Source organism: Ambystoma mexicanum, chromosome 4p, assembly GCF_040938575.1.
Source record: "Ambystoma mexicanum isolate Mex_15411 chromosome 4p, UKY_AmexF1_1, whole genome shotgun sequence".
Taxonomy (NCBI): domain Eukaryota; kingdom Metazoa; phylum Chordata; class Amphibia; order Caudata; family Ambystomatidae; genus Ambystoma; species Ambystoma mexicanum.
The window spans coordinates 582,836,280-582,852,241 of NC_090927.1; the positions used below are offsets into that span (position 1 = coordinate 582,836,280).

Below are 15,962 nucleotides of genomic sequence, written 5' to 3' on the forward strand. Positions count from 1 at the left end.
TTGCATGGTATATGCAAGTGTTCAGTTAGTAAAAATACAGGGCTGTACTCATAATGTACAGCTAGATGCAATACAAGGCTATACGCAAATGTACAGCTAGATGCAAAACAAGGCTACATTCTGCTGTTCGGTGCAGGCATGGAGATGCAAAATCAAGTAGTACGATACCTTTGATCATCTGATATCTACTTAGAAGTACAGAAGTGTGGGAGTATGTAGGGGCTATAAACTTTACAGTGGTTCTGATGGTAGAAAAGTGATACGTAGCTTATTGTTGCAGGTAGGTTGCAAGGCCATGCTTGGGCTCCCAAGGGCGAACAAGGCAAACAGAACAGGGGATAGGAGCTGCCCAAGAAAGCTGCCCTTCACTGTGTGGCCCTTCGCCAGCTGCCCAGGCAAGGCTGCCCTGATGGAGTTGGTAATGAGGGCTGATTCCAGTCACGTGCACAGACCACCAAACTATCGGCAAGGGGCAAGGCAGGCAGTGGGGATGGGCGCTGAAGGAGGAGGCTGGGAGAAGGAGGGAAACAGTGGCAAACGAACACCAAAACACAGAAAAGGGCTGGGGGCGACAAGGGGGGCTGAGAAGACTTGGTTCCAAAACACTGAAAGGGCACACCCTCGGCTGTTCAGAACGCGAGCTGGTGCTTTAAAGGCGTTCCATATATCCTACTGTATCTAAGGTATCTTTTTTCTTTGTTTACATATTTTCTGTACCCCGATGATGCTTCTGAAGGTCAATAGACCAAAATGCATATAGCACAATATCATATTTTCACGGCTCTGTTGAATTCTGATTAAGTTCATTGAAATGTTCATGTATTATTGTGATGGTTACATACACCACATAAACCTTAATTAAATAACTATACACTTGTGTTAAATGATTACACTATTTTTCTCAAAACAGAATAATATCTTCTTTACATTAGGAGAGCCCGAAATTGCACCGATTCCCAAGTCAATGTCACTGAATGACATTGCTGAACCAACAGCGCCACTAACTGGCACGCAGAGCGTTGTGGAACAACTGAGGGGTGGACAATGGCGATCATTCGTAACGGACCAAGATTAGGCACTCAAATAATATTCATGCAAGAGCTATGGCGAGTCTGTGCAGACGTGTTGGTAGGATTAAAGGTATTATTCTGGGAGGAACGGGCATAGTTATTCCACTAGTGCCAATGCAAAGATTGATGCAAAACTGCTGATACGGGACACCAGGAGAAAATAAAACAAAGGCCCAATTGAAGGAAAAAGTATGATTTCCCTGAGTAATTGAAAACTGTTGATTCCTTATTGGCTAGCTGCAGATGGCGGTCAAGCAACATACACGTTCAATCAGCAGTCACGGTGACGGCCTTATGGCAAGCGTCGAGTATGAACTTTGGGACCATGCATCACAACAGACATTTTGTGGTGCTACTGGATGAATATTCCATGTAACCTGGAGGGGTATGCAGTGATAATATCAAATAGAAAACAATGAATGGATGTTTAAACAAACCCAAAAATATATACATATATGGTGGGGAAAAGGGGCAACCCCCAAAAACAAGAAAAGACATGTTATTTGTTTTAGATGTTTTGTGTTCGTTCAAAATACATTCTTTGATTTATAATTCAATATAATCACATGTAACCCCCGGAGGAATGATTCATACACATCTGTTAAAATAGTTCTACCAATACTGGAAGAATGATTTGCCGGTCATGGCCTTACGCTGGCCTTACGCAAACATTGGGATTGGACAACGGGCCAACATTTCAAACTAAAGACTTTGATGAATTCATGAAATTCTATGGGTGGGTTACATCATTGCATCACCCTTGCTAGTCCACAAGCAAAATGACAATACAGAATGCTTCACTCACACCCTTAATAGGGTGCTCAACATTACACGTGGTAAATTCCATGGAAGCAGCACTCTCCACGTTTCTAATCGCCAACCGGACATCACCCCCACACAACCACAAGGGCAGCACATGCAGAGGCACTCCTCAACAGATCGATCAGGTTCCCGATACCAGAACACGGATCCCAGCAGAAACCAGGAACCGATCGACACTGTGGTGAAGAGGCAAAACAAAGCAACCAGTATTGAGAACAAATAGACAAGAAGGCGGCTGGTACCTTTCAGCATCCAGGTGGCCCAATTACTAATAAGAAAGGATTGATGATCACAACAAGGAGGGAGGGTGAAGCGTCACCCTAAACCGTAGTTGGTTCCGACAATTGGCTCCCCAGATAGATCACAGATAAGATGATGATGAATAAGGAAACGGAAAGGGACGAACCGTTTGACAAGCCAGTGGAAACCGTAAACAGTCAAAAAGATGGTAAGGATTCCATGACAGGCAGCAAGGATGAGCCATCTGTACTCAGTGACGCACTGGGTGTAGGCGGCTGGCTGAAATGATGAAGTCCTTGAATAAAAGGGAACTGCTGTGTCTTGTCTTTTCCTGTACTCTGCTCTGAATGCGAGGAGTGACTGACATGAAAGGCTCTGTGTGAGAATGTCATGTTCTGAATGGTTCTGGGAATGTCATTTGAGAAGATGGGTTGACAGAGAGGATGCTGGTGGATGTCTGTCCAATTAACTTACCTGCAGTGGCCTAAATGTATTCTTGTACCCGGAGCTTAGTAAAGATGTTTCCTGTTCCTACACAGGTGTTAGTGTCATGCTTGGCCAGGAACCCAATTTAACAGGAAACAGCAGGGCTGGTGCAAGGCGTGTGCAGCATATGCGGATGAACTTGGCCCTGCGCCTGCTAGGGCAACGCAGAGAGGGTGCTGTTGACTCCCTCTTGCAGGCTGCAGCGAGCTCACAGGAAGCTTTCAGGAACATCTTTCAAAAGCAGCTGTTCTCAGGTTTGGCTCCCTTTTGTCTCTCAGGTGAGGCAACTTGTCAACTCTCAACCTCCTTCTGCGACTCTGTAGAGACACCCCCTTCCAGTGGCCCAATAGGCGCTGTGGGACCTCATAAGCACTGCTGATCACTTTCTTTCTTAAAGCAGAGCATTTAAATTGGGTGCAATTTACTATTGATGGCCTATTTAAGAGATCATTGTTGTGTTAAGAACTGCAAAGGGGCATTTTTATTTTGAAATCACATTCAAAGCAGCAGTTAGCTTCCAAAAATCTGTGCCTTCCTCCAGAACAAATAAACATATTGCACAAAACCGTTTTAGCGATTTGCCTTATTGACAAATGTTTATATTTACCAAGCCAAAAAGCGTTTAAGTAGAATGCAACATGTTCCTCACATAATATATGAAGCATGCAAGTGAGCCATGAATATTTCACCAAGTATGTGACAAGAGAGGTTGTCATCCTGGACACTGGAGGGGATATTTTCTCTGGTTCTGGCCCTGTACTGATTTTCAGGGCACAAGTCGATACATGTGCGTTGACAGCGTCTGCCCACTTTTTTCAACGGGTGGACGCAACCCCGGTTCTGTGTTTTTGAAGCCAGCATTAAAAAAAAGTTTGCTTGCTCAAGTGTTCAGCTACTAGGATTTCACACCAGGTTGTCATGTTTCCAATGCAGACGTTTACCCACAAGAACACATAAAAGTGTCATTAAAGCGCATGGCTCATGTTTGGATCCTGTTTTCTTTGGAATATTTCATTATAAATTGTTGGGCTTAAAAGATGGGCACCTTTTAGACTTTGCTTGGGTAGTTATTGGAAACTCTCCTCTCAGATTATTTATTTATATATAGATATATCGTTTTTACCATGTTTTCGCTGATGCCTAAATAGGTAGTTGTTGCAGAGGAACTGGACGTGGCCCCTTTAAGAAAGAGGGACTGCAGTGGGAAAGGGACGCTGGGAGGAGGGAGGAGGGAGGAAAGGGAGGTGACAAGGGAGGGGCAGGACACTTGTTGGAAGGAGAATAAAGGAGATAGACATACATTACTGTAGTCCCGTGCCGTCTATATATGTATGCGTGACTGAGCCACAACTGGCAACGAAGCCCCGGATCCATCCCACGCACCTGAGGAGAAGGTGGTGACTGCCAGCCGTGAGGAGGGCAGTGACTGAAGGCGGAGTCCGGACCACGAGGGAGCCGGAGGAGGAAAACGCAGCACCAACCAACATACAGAGGCAGCACGAGGAGACCCAGCTGTCTGGACGGAGGCCGGACCTGAGAGGAGACTGCGCAGAGGACCGCAGTGCTGGCGAGCGGCAGGAGAACGCGCCGGCAGAGGAGGAGACTAACAGCGCATCCACACGCACCATTACCGCGGTAAGGGGGGCTGCTGGGGAGTGACCGGAAGGCTCAGGAGGGAGCAGTGGGTGCCGACACGTGCCACAACTCCTGCAAGTACCTCTATCAGATACAGGGCCGCGCAGTAGAAGTAATATGAGGCCTGACGCAAGACACGCAAGTGGCGAAAAGGATATAACTGGGTAGAGGCACCAGCACACGCCCACCGTTGCATCACATCAAAGGGGGCGCGAACCAATAAGTACACGCTGCCTTTTCCAGCAATCCAAAAAAAAAACCCAACAAAAGATGTCTTTTTCCAAAAAAGAGGGGGAACAACTGAAAACATTGCATCAACAGGCTACACAGCCGTAACCCACACCAACAGAGAGAGAAGCCTAGAGAACGGAAGTGGATAGGACAGAGGTCAACAAGAATATACGTGGGAGAAGGGAACACACCCAGCTACACCCCAGAAAGAGAAAGAACACGTGCAGAGACTACGTGGGAGTCAGGCATCTCAATCACTGCCACCACGCACAAATATAACACACACCATCAACGAGATGTCACAAGGAGCAGCAGCAGATGCAGGAGCCCAAGCCGCTGCAGGAGTAATCCTCACAAACCCAGTGACATTTCTTCGATGCCCCAGCCCATTCCCATTACAACCACAACAAGACCAGGGTGGAGTGAATGGAGTAATTCGAAGATTTTATGAGGGCAGTAGGGAACCAATATGCACCTAACAATATGGACATCTTCACAAACCTTGTGGGAAAGGAGGTCAAAGGGATTATAAAAACCATACAGCCTCAATAGAAAACGACATACCAACGCCTCACGGCCGCGATCAAAGGAAAATGAGTCGTCCTTCCCAACAGGGACTACGAAAGATACACCTTCAACCAGTGTACGCAAATACCACACGAGATGATTGGCAAATTCATCCATCCTCTGACTCCAGAAGAAAATAACATACTGTGATTTCGCAAACTTTAACGACAACAAAGCCATCAGGCTGAGAGTGATCGATGGATGCATATCCTCACAGTTCAGAAAGCACCTATTAAAGAAACCCCTCCCGTTACAAGAGATAGCAGACCTCGCAAGGGGGTACAAGAGAGTGGATGTGCAAGCTGCTAACATAGAAAACCTGAAGAAAGCAGACACGTTAGCAGCTTTAGCCACGACGCCCCAAGGACAGACCAGATATCCCGGCACACCAACCCATCAAGCACCATGGAACACCAACAGACGTCCACCAGCAGAGAGACAATGCTACAGGTGTGGCTTTGAATTTCCCCCACAAGGGCCAATGCCCAGCTATTGGACAGATGTGCATGAGATGTGTTCAAGAGAACCACTTCCAAGCCATCTGCCGAGAGAAAACACCAATGCTGCAGGCATACAGGCCGCCACCGCCACCAATGCCAATCAAGAGATATGACCCAACGACAGCACCTACCCCGTGACCATACCAAGAAAAAGACAGTGGAAGACTTGCTCAGAACAGGAACACAGCAACATCCCCCACTCAACCAGGGTTAATAAGAGCAGTAGAAAATCTAAATGTCGAAATACCTGAAAGACACTTTGAAGTACCAGAATACTTCCCCCCACACAACCACATCAAGCAGAGGAACAAAGGAGACAAGAATACAGTATGCATGACCCATATGAAGATCCTCAGACGGAAGCCAACAGAATCCTATTACGAATATGACAGATACAGCAGAGAATACGTCTGTTTAATATATGACACCTTGGATGACAGCGCCGCACCCAAAGTGACCATACAGATAAGAGGACTATACATGCCTTTCCTCATAGACACAGGGGCACCGTCAATGTGATGAATGAACAAGCCCACGGAACCATCGCAAGCACCTACCCCTTACAACCATTGCAATCTCGCATCTTCCAGTGGGGAGCAGCTACATCGGTCCAATCCCAAGGCCAGTTCAGCTGTGACCTGATAACAAGAAGATGACGCATTTCCACCACGATGCACGTTATACACAGCCCCATGACAGGGAGGTGCCTTCTCAGATACAAGACAGCTAAAACCATGGCGCTGATTAACATTCAATATGACCAGTCCGAGACCATACAGGGCCTGCCTCCAGATGTCTAACCCTTCAGACACCCTCCCAACGGGAGCTGGACACCGACGAGCTGAAGGTGATGTTCCTGGAACTGTTCAAGGGAGTTGAAAAGCTAAGATACACCGTCATAAGACTCCACATTGACACGGCAGTGAGACCAGTGCCACAACACCCCTGTAGGATAGGGTTTCACTTACAAGCCCAAGTGACATGTGAGCTGCAACTTCTGCTCGAAAATGACTTGAGAGGGCAGACGGGCCCACCCCGTGGGTGTCCCCCTTGGTCGTAGTGCCCAACTCCGATGGCCGTCTACGCCTCTGTGTGGACATGCATGTTCCCAACACTGCATTCCAAAGGGAGAGACACCCAGGACCCAACATTGAATATTTGCTTGTAAGACTGAACCAAGCCACCAGATTCTCCAAGTTAGATCTAAACCAAGGCTACCACCAGCTAGTCATCGACCCTGCCTCGAGACCAATAACCACATTCACAACACATGAAGGACTGTTCCGCTACAAGCGGCTTCATTTTGGGATACCATGCGCAGCCGAGATATTTCTAGAAACAATACGAAGACTGATCGCACCTGTCACGAATGCCCTGAACTATAGTGATGACATTCTTGTCTTTGGGATTACCCAAGAACAGTATGATAAAGCTTTAAAGTCGGTGTGTAACATCCTCCACAAGGGTGGCCTTACCCTTAATGGACCGAAGTGCACCATCAATAAACGTAGCCTGTGTTTCTTCGTCATATCTTCTCCGACCACGGGATCATGGCCGACCCCGACAAGATAAGCGCCATCGTTAACCTGAAAGCCCCGAACGACGTAGCAAAACTGCAGTCTTTCTTGGGGATGGCAGGATACTGCGTCCGCTTACCTTCCCTATTACGCAACACTCACAAGCCTCCTTCGGAAACTCATCAAAAAGGATTCCCCTTTGAATGGGATGCACAATGTCAGGAGGACTTCTGCACCATCACACAAGAACTGGCCAGCAGCTAGCATACTTAAACCCTGAGTGGGACACTGAGATCACCGTAGATGCCAATCCAGTGGGCCTGGGTGCCATACTTGCCCTAATAGACCCAAACAACAAAACCAAAACAGATAGTTGCCTATGCCAGCAGAGCACTATCCGCCATCGAACAGGCATACTCACTGGCCGAAAGGGAAACCCTAGCTGCGGTCTGGGCGTGCGAGAAATTCCAACACTTGGTCATCGGCCAGACATTAGTTCTCATCACAGACCATCAGGCGCTCCTCTGACTTTTCGGGAACCCCATAACCAAGATGACCCCACGCATACAAAGATGGGGCATCAGGCTACAGAAGTATAATTATACCATAGTCCACAAACCGGGAGGTGATACTAACCCTGCTGATTATCCATCACGACACCCGGAAGGACCAGCAGAAAATGTCATGGGGAACGAGGCAGAAGCTTACATTGCCTATCTATCGCTCAATGCCCTGCCCCCTGCCATCACAAGCCACCTATTTGCAGACAAGAGCAGGGCTGACCCTACCATCCACGCTGCAATCCAACTAACAAACAACAACAGGTGGCAGCACCTGATGACAGAACACTTTGTGAACGGGGAGGTGGACAGAAGAGACCTCCAGAGAATGGCGAAAATCCACAAAGAACTCGACACAACAGACCAAGGGACACTACTGCGAAGAATTTGCCTTGTGGTCACCAAGAGCCTAAGGAAAACCCTAGTGATCATCGTACACGAAGGCCACAGGGGGGGTTGCCAACACACAAAAAATACTTGTAAACCAAGTGTGCTTCCCATACATGGATACCATTATAGAAGACACACTAATGCATTGCACACATGCCAAGTGACAGCGACAAACAGAGCCCCATGCCCGCTCCAAGTGGTACCCTTGTCAGTAGGACCCTGGCAGAGGGTAGCAAAGGACTTCTACGGTCCCCTAGAGGATGGTGGCCATTTGTTAGTGACCATCGATGAATGCTCCCGCCTTCCCCTTGTAAAGCATGCACAATCCACAGCATTCCACCATGTGGCAGGGTTGATCGATGAACTGTTCAGTGATTGGGGGGTCCCCAACACTGTAAAAACAGACAATGGTCTGCCATTCCAGGGCCAAGACTTCCGAAGGTTTGCGGCACAACTTGGGTTCTGTCACCAAAGGATCACACACCTATAGCCGCAAGCCAACGGCATGGTGGAATGGTTTATGGCCACTGTAAAGGACCGGAGGGGGGTGTCTGTACTTCTGCTCTCTATATGGTAGAGGAGAGGCACAGAGGACCCCAGTCAAAATTCTCTATTATTGGTACGTGGCCGAGCAATCAAGGCCTAGCTTCTCAGGAGGTGATGCAGGATGGTTCTTAAGTACAGTGTAGTCCCCAATCCCCCACAAAGGAATGTCCACACACTGTATTACTGAAAACACAGTCTTTATATAATTAATATTCAAAGATATGTACACTATCACAATAACTCACTTTGTACTCAGAAGTCAATAATGGCAAATATATACAATTCTAAAGTGGTACCACCAATATTATCAAATCTCATTAAAGTGCATCAACTATACTGTCAGAATGTCACACAGATCAATAACAAGGAAACCAGCAAAGGAAATAGGAAGGAAAGTAAGATGGTTGAAACAATAGGCAGATTACTGTCCCAGCTACCTAGACACAGTTCTGTGTGGAGATCCCCCCACCTGGGCAACCTGTAAAATAAAGATATAGTACCAGCCCAGTCCATATATTGATCAATAAGTCTTACTTTCTCCTATAATGTTTTTACCCCCCAATGCACCTGGTGGAGCAGAGTTCTTCAAAGAAGCGTCGACGGATCCTTCTTGGGTGAGCCCCTTTCAAGCAGGAGTCACGGATCGTCGAGAGGCGTCGATGAAAGTGAACTTGGCGTCAACGAGAAGTTCGAGGGTGCCGAGACCACGCGTCGATCTAGGCGGTGCTCGTCGGCGACGTTCTGCGAGGATGAGGTGTGCGGGGCACCTCGGCGATTGATTGTTCAGGACCGCAAAGAGTTTCGGCGGAACTGTGGCCCAGCAAGGGCGTCGAGTCGTCGAAGTCTTTGTGGTCTCTGGGTGGCGGGAAACCCACCGGTGGATTCTCCTCGGCGCGTCGGCAGCCTCGACTCTTTCCGGCAGGATAAAGCGGTCGTCTGTGCGGACAAGGGAGTCCTTCGATTCAAATGTTCTTAGGCTAAGGAGCGGGCGGCTCCGGTCGTCGGCGGCACAGCCTCAAGCGGTCCCCTCTTCTGGGGCAAAACGACTGCGACGGGCCTCCAGCGGTTACACAAACCTGCGCACCCTGGTCGACGGCAATGGACTTCGACGGCGGCGATGTCCGGGTGCTTGGCTTCGTTCTCCTCGGCGGTCCCGTCTCGGGTCGGCAGCCTTTCGAGGGTCTCACTTCCAGGGAGCTTCGGCGAAGGTCAGCAGTGCTCAATGGTCCCTCAGAGCACGGGAAGAGGGCGCCTTACCAGGTCCTCTCTCGGATCAGTCTTCGACGAATTCGGCAGCTTTCAGATCAGGTCGAAGCAAAGGCAACAGCAAGTCTTCTTCTTCCAGCTGAGCGTCGAGGGTCAGCAGTTCCAGTTACTCGTCAAGTGTAGACCCAGCTTCTGAACAATTTCCAGTGGTGAGAGGTCCCCAGATATACTATTCTGTCTCTCATCCACACTGCTGGCTCACACTCAGCAGCCAATCATACAGAAGGGCATTCATGCAGTCAGTCAGCCAATCAGGCACACGGTGCATTCAGGCCATCCTCCTCCCTCTCAGACACTCACAACAAGGAATGTGGATTGGGACAAGTACCCAGCCATTCAACACTACACACTGCATTCAGGCCAGGGCTGTCTCAGTCTGTATCTCATACCAGAAACCAGACAGCCACAACAAGAAGTGCATATTGGTCACACACTGCATTGACCCAGGTCCCACCCACAGGGTGTACCAACAACATACAGTCACTGGAAAGGCTCCAGCCAGTCTGGACTGGACTTCAAAACAACACCATATATGGAACTTCCACCCAACAGCCAGTCAGGGGGAAGGGACAGAGTCAGGGCTTCCCAGGACTTTGGGAAAACAAGGTAACAGGCAATAGAAACCAAGAGCCCACAGGGGCCATCTTGTTTTCTATCAGGAATCAACTGATTCCAATGGCAGGGCCTGGGTATCCCAAAATGGAGGATACTCAGAGCACCTGTTAATTCAGCATGGAGCTGCCACGAGCCCACACCCTGCTCTGTGGGCCACCCACAGGTGCCCAAAAACATACACTCGGGGCACAGGGTTGTACCCCCACCCATGGGTGCCATAAGGGAATCCCATGGGTCTGTACACCAAACCAAAAACAGGAAGAGCTGCACTGCCAGGAGTCCCACATGGACTCATGGGCAGAAAATAATACAGAACACAATGAAAAGGGACTACAGGACAAGGACAGGGAGGCCCTGTCCCTCCAATGCATTTCCAGCATCACAGCTACCATCAAAAGGACCCACCAGAAAGCAGCCGCAGACCAACTGGCGATGCCCCAAGCCATCACTCAGATGCTGAGGAGCCATCGGAACAGCATGCATGAGGCCACTGGGCGGATGCCCACAGAGCTCATGATAAAGTATAAACCGAGGACTCGGCTACCACAGCTAGAAGACTACTACTCGGCAGAAGACGCAGAGATCAGAGAACGAGAGGCCGAGAAAAGAAGGAAAGCCAAAGCGTGGACAGACCGGAAAAAGAAGGGCCACAGAACATCAACTCCCGATCAGGGAAGTTGTACTTGTAAGGCAGAAGCAACAAAAAACACTGAAGCAAGGTATGGCCCTGAGCCACTGTTGGTCACTGACATAAAGGGACCGATGATCACAGCCATGAGTGAAGAAGGAGAGATAACCCTCAACGCCCCATTCTTCTGTAAATTACACCAATAAGACCCCAATAATAAGGATCAAGACATGACAGGAGAAGAAGAGGAACATAGGATGGAAGAGACTCTCCCCTGGTCCCCCAGGGACACCAGAGGGAGAAACCCGTAAAGCACCTGGCTGTCCTCGATGAGTCATACAGAGGCCCTGATGCCTCTTCCAAATGTAGGCCATGCACCTCCCATGATAAGCAAGGAGCGGGGGTTGCAGGGGAATTGGACTGGCCCCTTTAAGAAAGAGGGACTGCATTGGAAAGGGAAGCTGGGAGGAGGGGGAAAGGGCGGGGCAGGACACTTGTTGGAAGGAGAATAAAGGAGATATACATACATTACTGTTGTGCCGTGTTGTCTACAGTTGTGGTCGTTATTTTGTGCTCTAACTTCCTGTGATGTTATCAAATTCAATTTAAGAGACCCGCACGTATGCACCCCTCCCCCGTTATTGCACATAACATTGTGATTAAAAATACGTTTAATGAGGTGCGAAGCAATGCTTAGTGAAGTAACGATGGTGATACGTAGATTTTTCAAATGAACAGACAGAAAACCATAAAGCACATTCATAGGGGGAAAAGGCACATAGGTGACACGTTTAATATTTTAGATGTTTACGTGAAATATGCCTATCATCGGTATTTACTAGTTAAACTGAGAAACAATTACCACTTTGCGAGATCTGGATCATTAGTGTTGAAGCATACATTATTACTATCACCGAAAACAAATCTTCACGTATAGTACTAGTGTCAATGTTTTCGCGGAGGCAAATCGTATGGCTTGTTATGTTACCTGTGTTTACATCGCCATAGTCCAAAATTGTCGAGAGTTTAGAAATAGCTGTAGACGTTTAGCCGGCAAAAAGGTGTGTGAGGCCTGGCGTAGAATGCTAATAAATGACCCCACATTGGGCGGCTGCGCGTGGTTGGTGGCTACGTGATTGGCCAGCATCACCCGCCAGTTGCTCTGATTGAGTGAGCAGGTGGCGAGTGCACGCGGCGAGGGCGGAAATGAGTTGCAAGCCTGCCGCGGAGCAGGCGGCCGGTGCTGTGCTGCACAGGGTGCTTCTCCTCAAGGAGCGGCTCAGCAGCACGACTCAGGAGCCCAGAAAGGTAACGGCCACTCCCGCTTCAACCAGGAATGCGGATGTACCTCCGACGGTTACCAGCTAACCCGTTGGCGTGTGATTAAAATGAAAACATGTCTGAGGTGTGAATAGATTACGTACATTTTTTTTATTGACTTATTTTGTTTTTTCGTTCTTAGCCCAAGTATCGAAAATACAAAAATGGACTTCTGAATCACAATGATCAAGTTAGAATTCCAAACGTCATGGGGTGAACACATTGTGACCAGTGTTCCGCGTTGTCAAATGTGTCAACAAAACGCGCTTAAAGGGGCGTTTGGCACAATGAAATCTTAACAGGGTCAAAGAAGAAAAACACTTGAGCATTATTGCAAGCAAAGTCATGTTTAAACGGAGGGAAGTTTGATTTAGCTAATTTTTTCGAGTCCCCAGCTTGTTCATCGTTTTATATAAGTGCATTATGGGATTTATAGTTTTTACAATTAGAATGATAAATGTCGGGTTTTACTACTAGTTAACAAACAACAATGTGCGCGACTACTTGTCGGTAATGGGGCAGTTGTACTTGTCAGCTGGTTGGAGTAGGGTCTACGAGTTCGTGCTATGCTGTAGTTCACAGTATGCTGTATAGGGCGCTGTATATCTAACACCCTAATGTTTTGCAAAATCCTGAAATCGCATAAACCAGTTGAAAGGAAGCTGCTATTGACAGTACAAACCAATACCTGCTCTTTAATCAACTGGGCGTCAGAAAAACGATAATCCTTTCTGGTAAGAAACCGGATGTCGTGGGCCTGGTTGCATGCGCTCCAGATATGCATTTTCCATGGGTATTCATTCAGTGTCTTAAGCAGGTTTTCTATCGGGCTTGTGTGTGTATGTGCCTGTCCCATGAAACGAACCAAATCCTGACTAATTCAAGAACAAAGTTGGTAGTAAGATGATGGTTATTGCGTCTCCCTTCTGTGAAGATGTGTTAAAGATGATGTGATAACTATTGGTTTTGTTTGATCATTAGTGTCCTGAACTTCAATCTTACCGGACTTTTTTTCCATTTTGGGATCAATATTTCCGCACTGTAGTATAGCATCGGAGTCATGCACGGCATGCGCATTCAAGCTAAGGCCACTGTCTAAGAATGCCACCTGGTGAGTGTGAAATAGCTTGACCTTTTTCGTTTTTTTTTTTGTTTTGTTTTTTTTTTTTTTTTTTTTTTTTTTTTAGCAGTAAACTAACTAATGCTGGAAATACTACTTCTGAACTCAAAGTTCCAACAGCAGCAGTGGCTTAACTGTCTGCATGACTGTTTCAAAATGTAATTGTGTAGCCCAGCAACCTGGTAGTATATATTAATATCCAACTATAAGCAATTTTGACTTGGTAGCTAGTGAGATCATTGTCGGCTTGGTAAGCAGTGACTCGCTCATGATAGTGCCTGATGTGGGTAGATCCAGAGAGTTTAACACACAAAAGGCATGTGGGTCCCTACCTAAGCAGCTCTCTTTGATCCCCATAAGTAAGTTGTCACATTCTTCCTGGGCACAGGAAATCTCCCTGGCGAAAGGTGCTTCTAAGACAGTCCTGTCATTACAATAGCCTCCTCTCACCAGGTTGCTGATTGAGACATTTTAATGTAAGCAGACAGAGGAAGGGGGTGGAGTTGGAGCCCAGAGGATTTGCTAGACCTCCCAAAATCTGCTTGCTCCCTCGATCCCCTTATTCTTCCAGGAGACAAGGCACTCCGGGCATGAAGGCAGCCAGCAAAGGGCACTTCTTGCAGCAGCGAGGATTGGACCCTTAACAACATTCTCGCTGTTGACCAATTTGCTGTAACATTTTTCCCATTTAAGTGATCAAAACCCTCCCCTTGTTTTCTTTGGCACACCTTTGAAGAAGTATTCACCTGGAACCTAGTTGGGAGTACAAGGTGGTCTTCTGCCAGAGTGGAAAGACCAGAGGCTTCCAAGCAAAAATAAAGCTTTTGCCCCCAACCATCCATGTGCTTGTTTGGGGTGAAGCTGCTGTGTAGCACAAGCCCTTGCCTGCACCTGTGACCACTGGTACCCAGGATCTTTACCACCGGAGGTAATGGAACCCTACAACCTTTCTGGTTGGGAAGGGCAGAAGAAAATACTTTGCCCCTGAGACCCTGGACTGTGTCCTTCAGCAACCACATAAGCAAGGAAGTGGCTCCTGGCTCACCCTACATCTAACCGCTATGATGTTGGCTTGGGCACCTCTGTATCTCAATCCTGCTAAACGCTGTAGTTCTGCTGACTTCACATCTGAGACCCCACCAAGTCTTACTGCCTGTCTGGTTTCCAGCTTCTTCTGGCTCCAAGCCTTTGCTGCTTAAGTACCATGACAGAGCAAGCCAGCCGAGCCTACAGCGTTTCTTACCCCTCTACCCCTCCACCCCCAGCCCAATCAATGCCAGGCCTATATTCCCCTTGCATTTGATTTCTAGGACCTGGTCAATGGCCTCTAGCACGCCGCCCGTCAAGTATTTGTCAAGTTTCGGGCATTCCCACCATATATGATTCCAGGAGCCACAGGCCCGCTCTCCCTCCATCAGAGCGGCAAGGACCCAAGATACATTCTATGCAGTTTTGATGGGGTCATGTGCCCTGGACGATCCGTTTCAGCCAGATCTCCCTGATTTGGAGGGATCTCGTTAGTTTGGGAACCTGCCCCCATAGCCACAACCATTCCTTTTCCTCAACTGCGCAGCCCGTGGGTACGTGCCAACTTCTCAAATATATCCTCAATGGGGGATCCTCTCCTGTTTTCAGATGCCTGTATATTCGAGATACTTTTCGAAGGGGGTTAATTGGCAGGTTCCTGCTTGTTGCAAGGTGGGGTGGGGTGATGGAGCTAGTGCCTCAGTTGGATATAGCTGTACCTTTCCCTTTCCCCCAGGGCAAAGTCTGTTTTGCATTGTTCGAATTGTTTCACCTTCCCTTCACTAAACGCATCTGCATCCACCCTGTTGCCGTGTGTCAAATGTGGATATTTTGTGTACCAGGGTAAATTGCGGGTTGCCGAATAGTGGCGTGTAGGGTGATGGATATGTTGTGATGTGGGCAGTGTTCACTGCTTCATCCCAGGTTTGGCCCGCCACCGCAAGGACTGCACTACTATACATCCGCACTGGCTGATTTTCCTCCCCTCCCGGGTTTCCAAAGGACTCCCTCCAGGTCCTCCCCTAACACTGCTGTCCATAGGCCTCCATATTTTCCCTCGATCATCTTTTTACCAGAATCACTTTCATTTGGGTAGCTCTGTACTATGCCCTAAAGTCTGGCTGCCCCATGCCCCCTAGGTCCGTAGGCGCTCTCATCACTTTGGTGGCCACTCTCTGGGCTTTATTGTTCCAGACAAACTTGCTGGTCATTTTGTTTAGGGCTCAGACTAGTACCGGAGGGACGCCGACCGATGGGGCTTTCGAAATAGTACAACACCTGCAGACGCACCACCGCCCCAATCGATCATTTTCGACTTTAATTGGCCTGGTATACCTGATACCCAGGTAGGTGATAGAGTGCTCGACCCATCTATAGGGGGAGATTTCTTTGAGAGCTGTGGTGGCCTCCGTCGGGATGGTGA

General features: G+C 48.1%; 1 protein-coding gene across 2 annotated transcripts in view; it reads left to right on the forward strand.

Annotated features, from left to right (window-relative positions):
- LOC138453366 (elongin-A-like) overlaps nucleotides 1-15,962 on the forward strand; it is a 1,511,245-nt gene that overhangs the window by 127,497 nt on the left and 1,367,786 nt on the right. The window contains exon 1 of one of the 2 annotated variants that reach the window (XM_069606134.1): nucleotides 12,156-12,381. The exons of the other annotated variant lie outside the window; for it this stretch is intronic. Within the exon in view, the coding sequence (XP_069462235.1) occupies nucleotides 12,280-12,381 (102 nt within the window). The 5' untranslated portion in view covers nucleotides 12,156-12,279. Of the gene's footprint in view, nucleotides 1-12,155; nucleotides 12,382-15,962 lie in introns of those variants that run through there. 2 annotated transcript variants of the gene reach the window in all.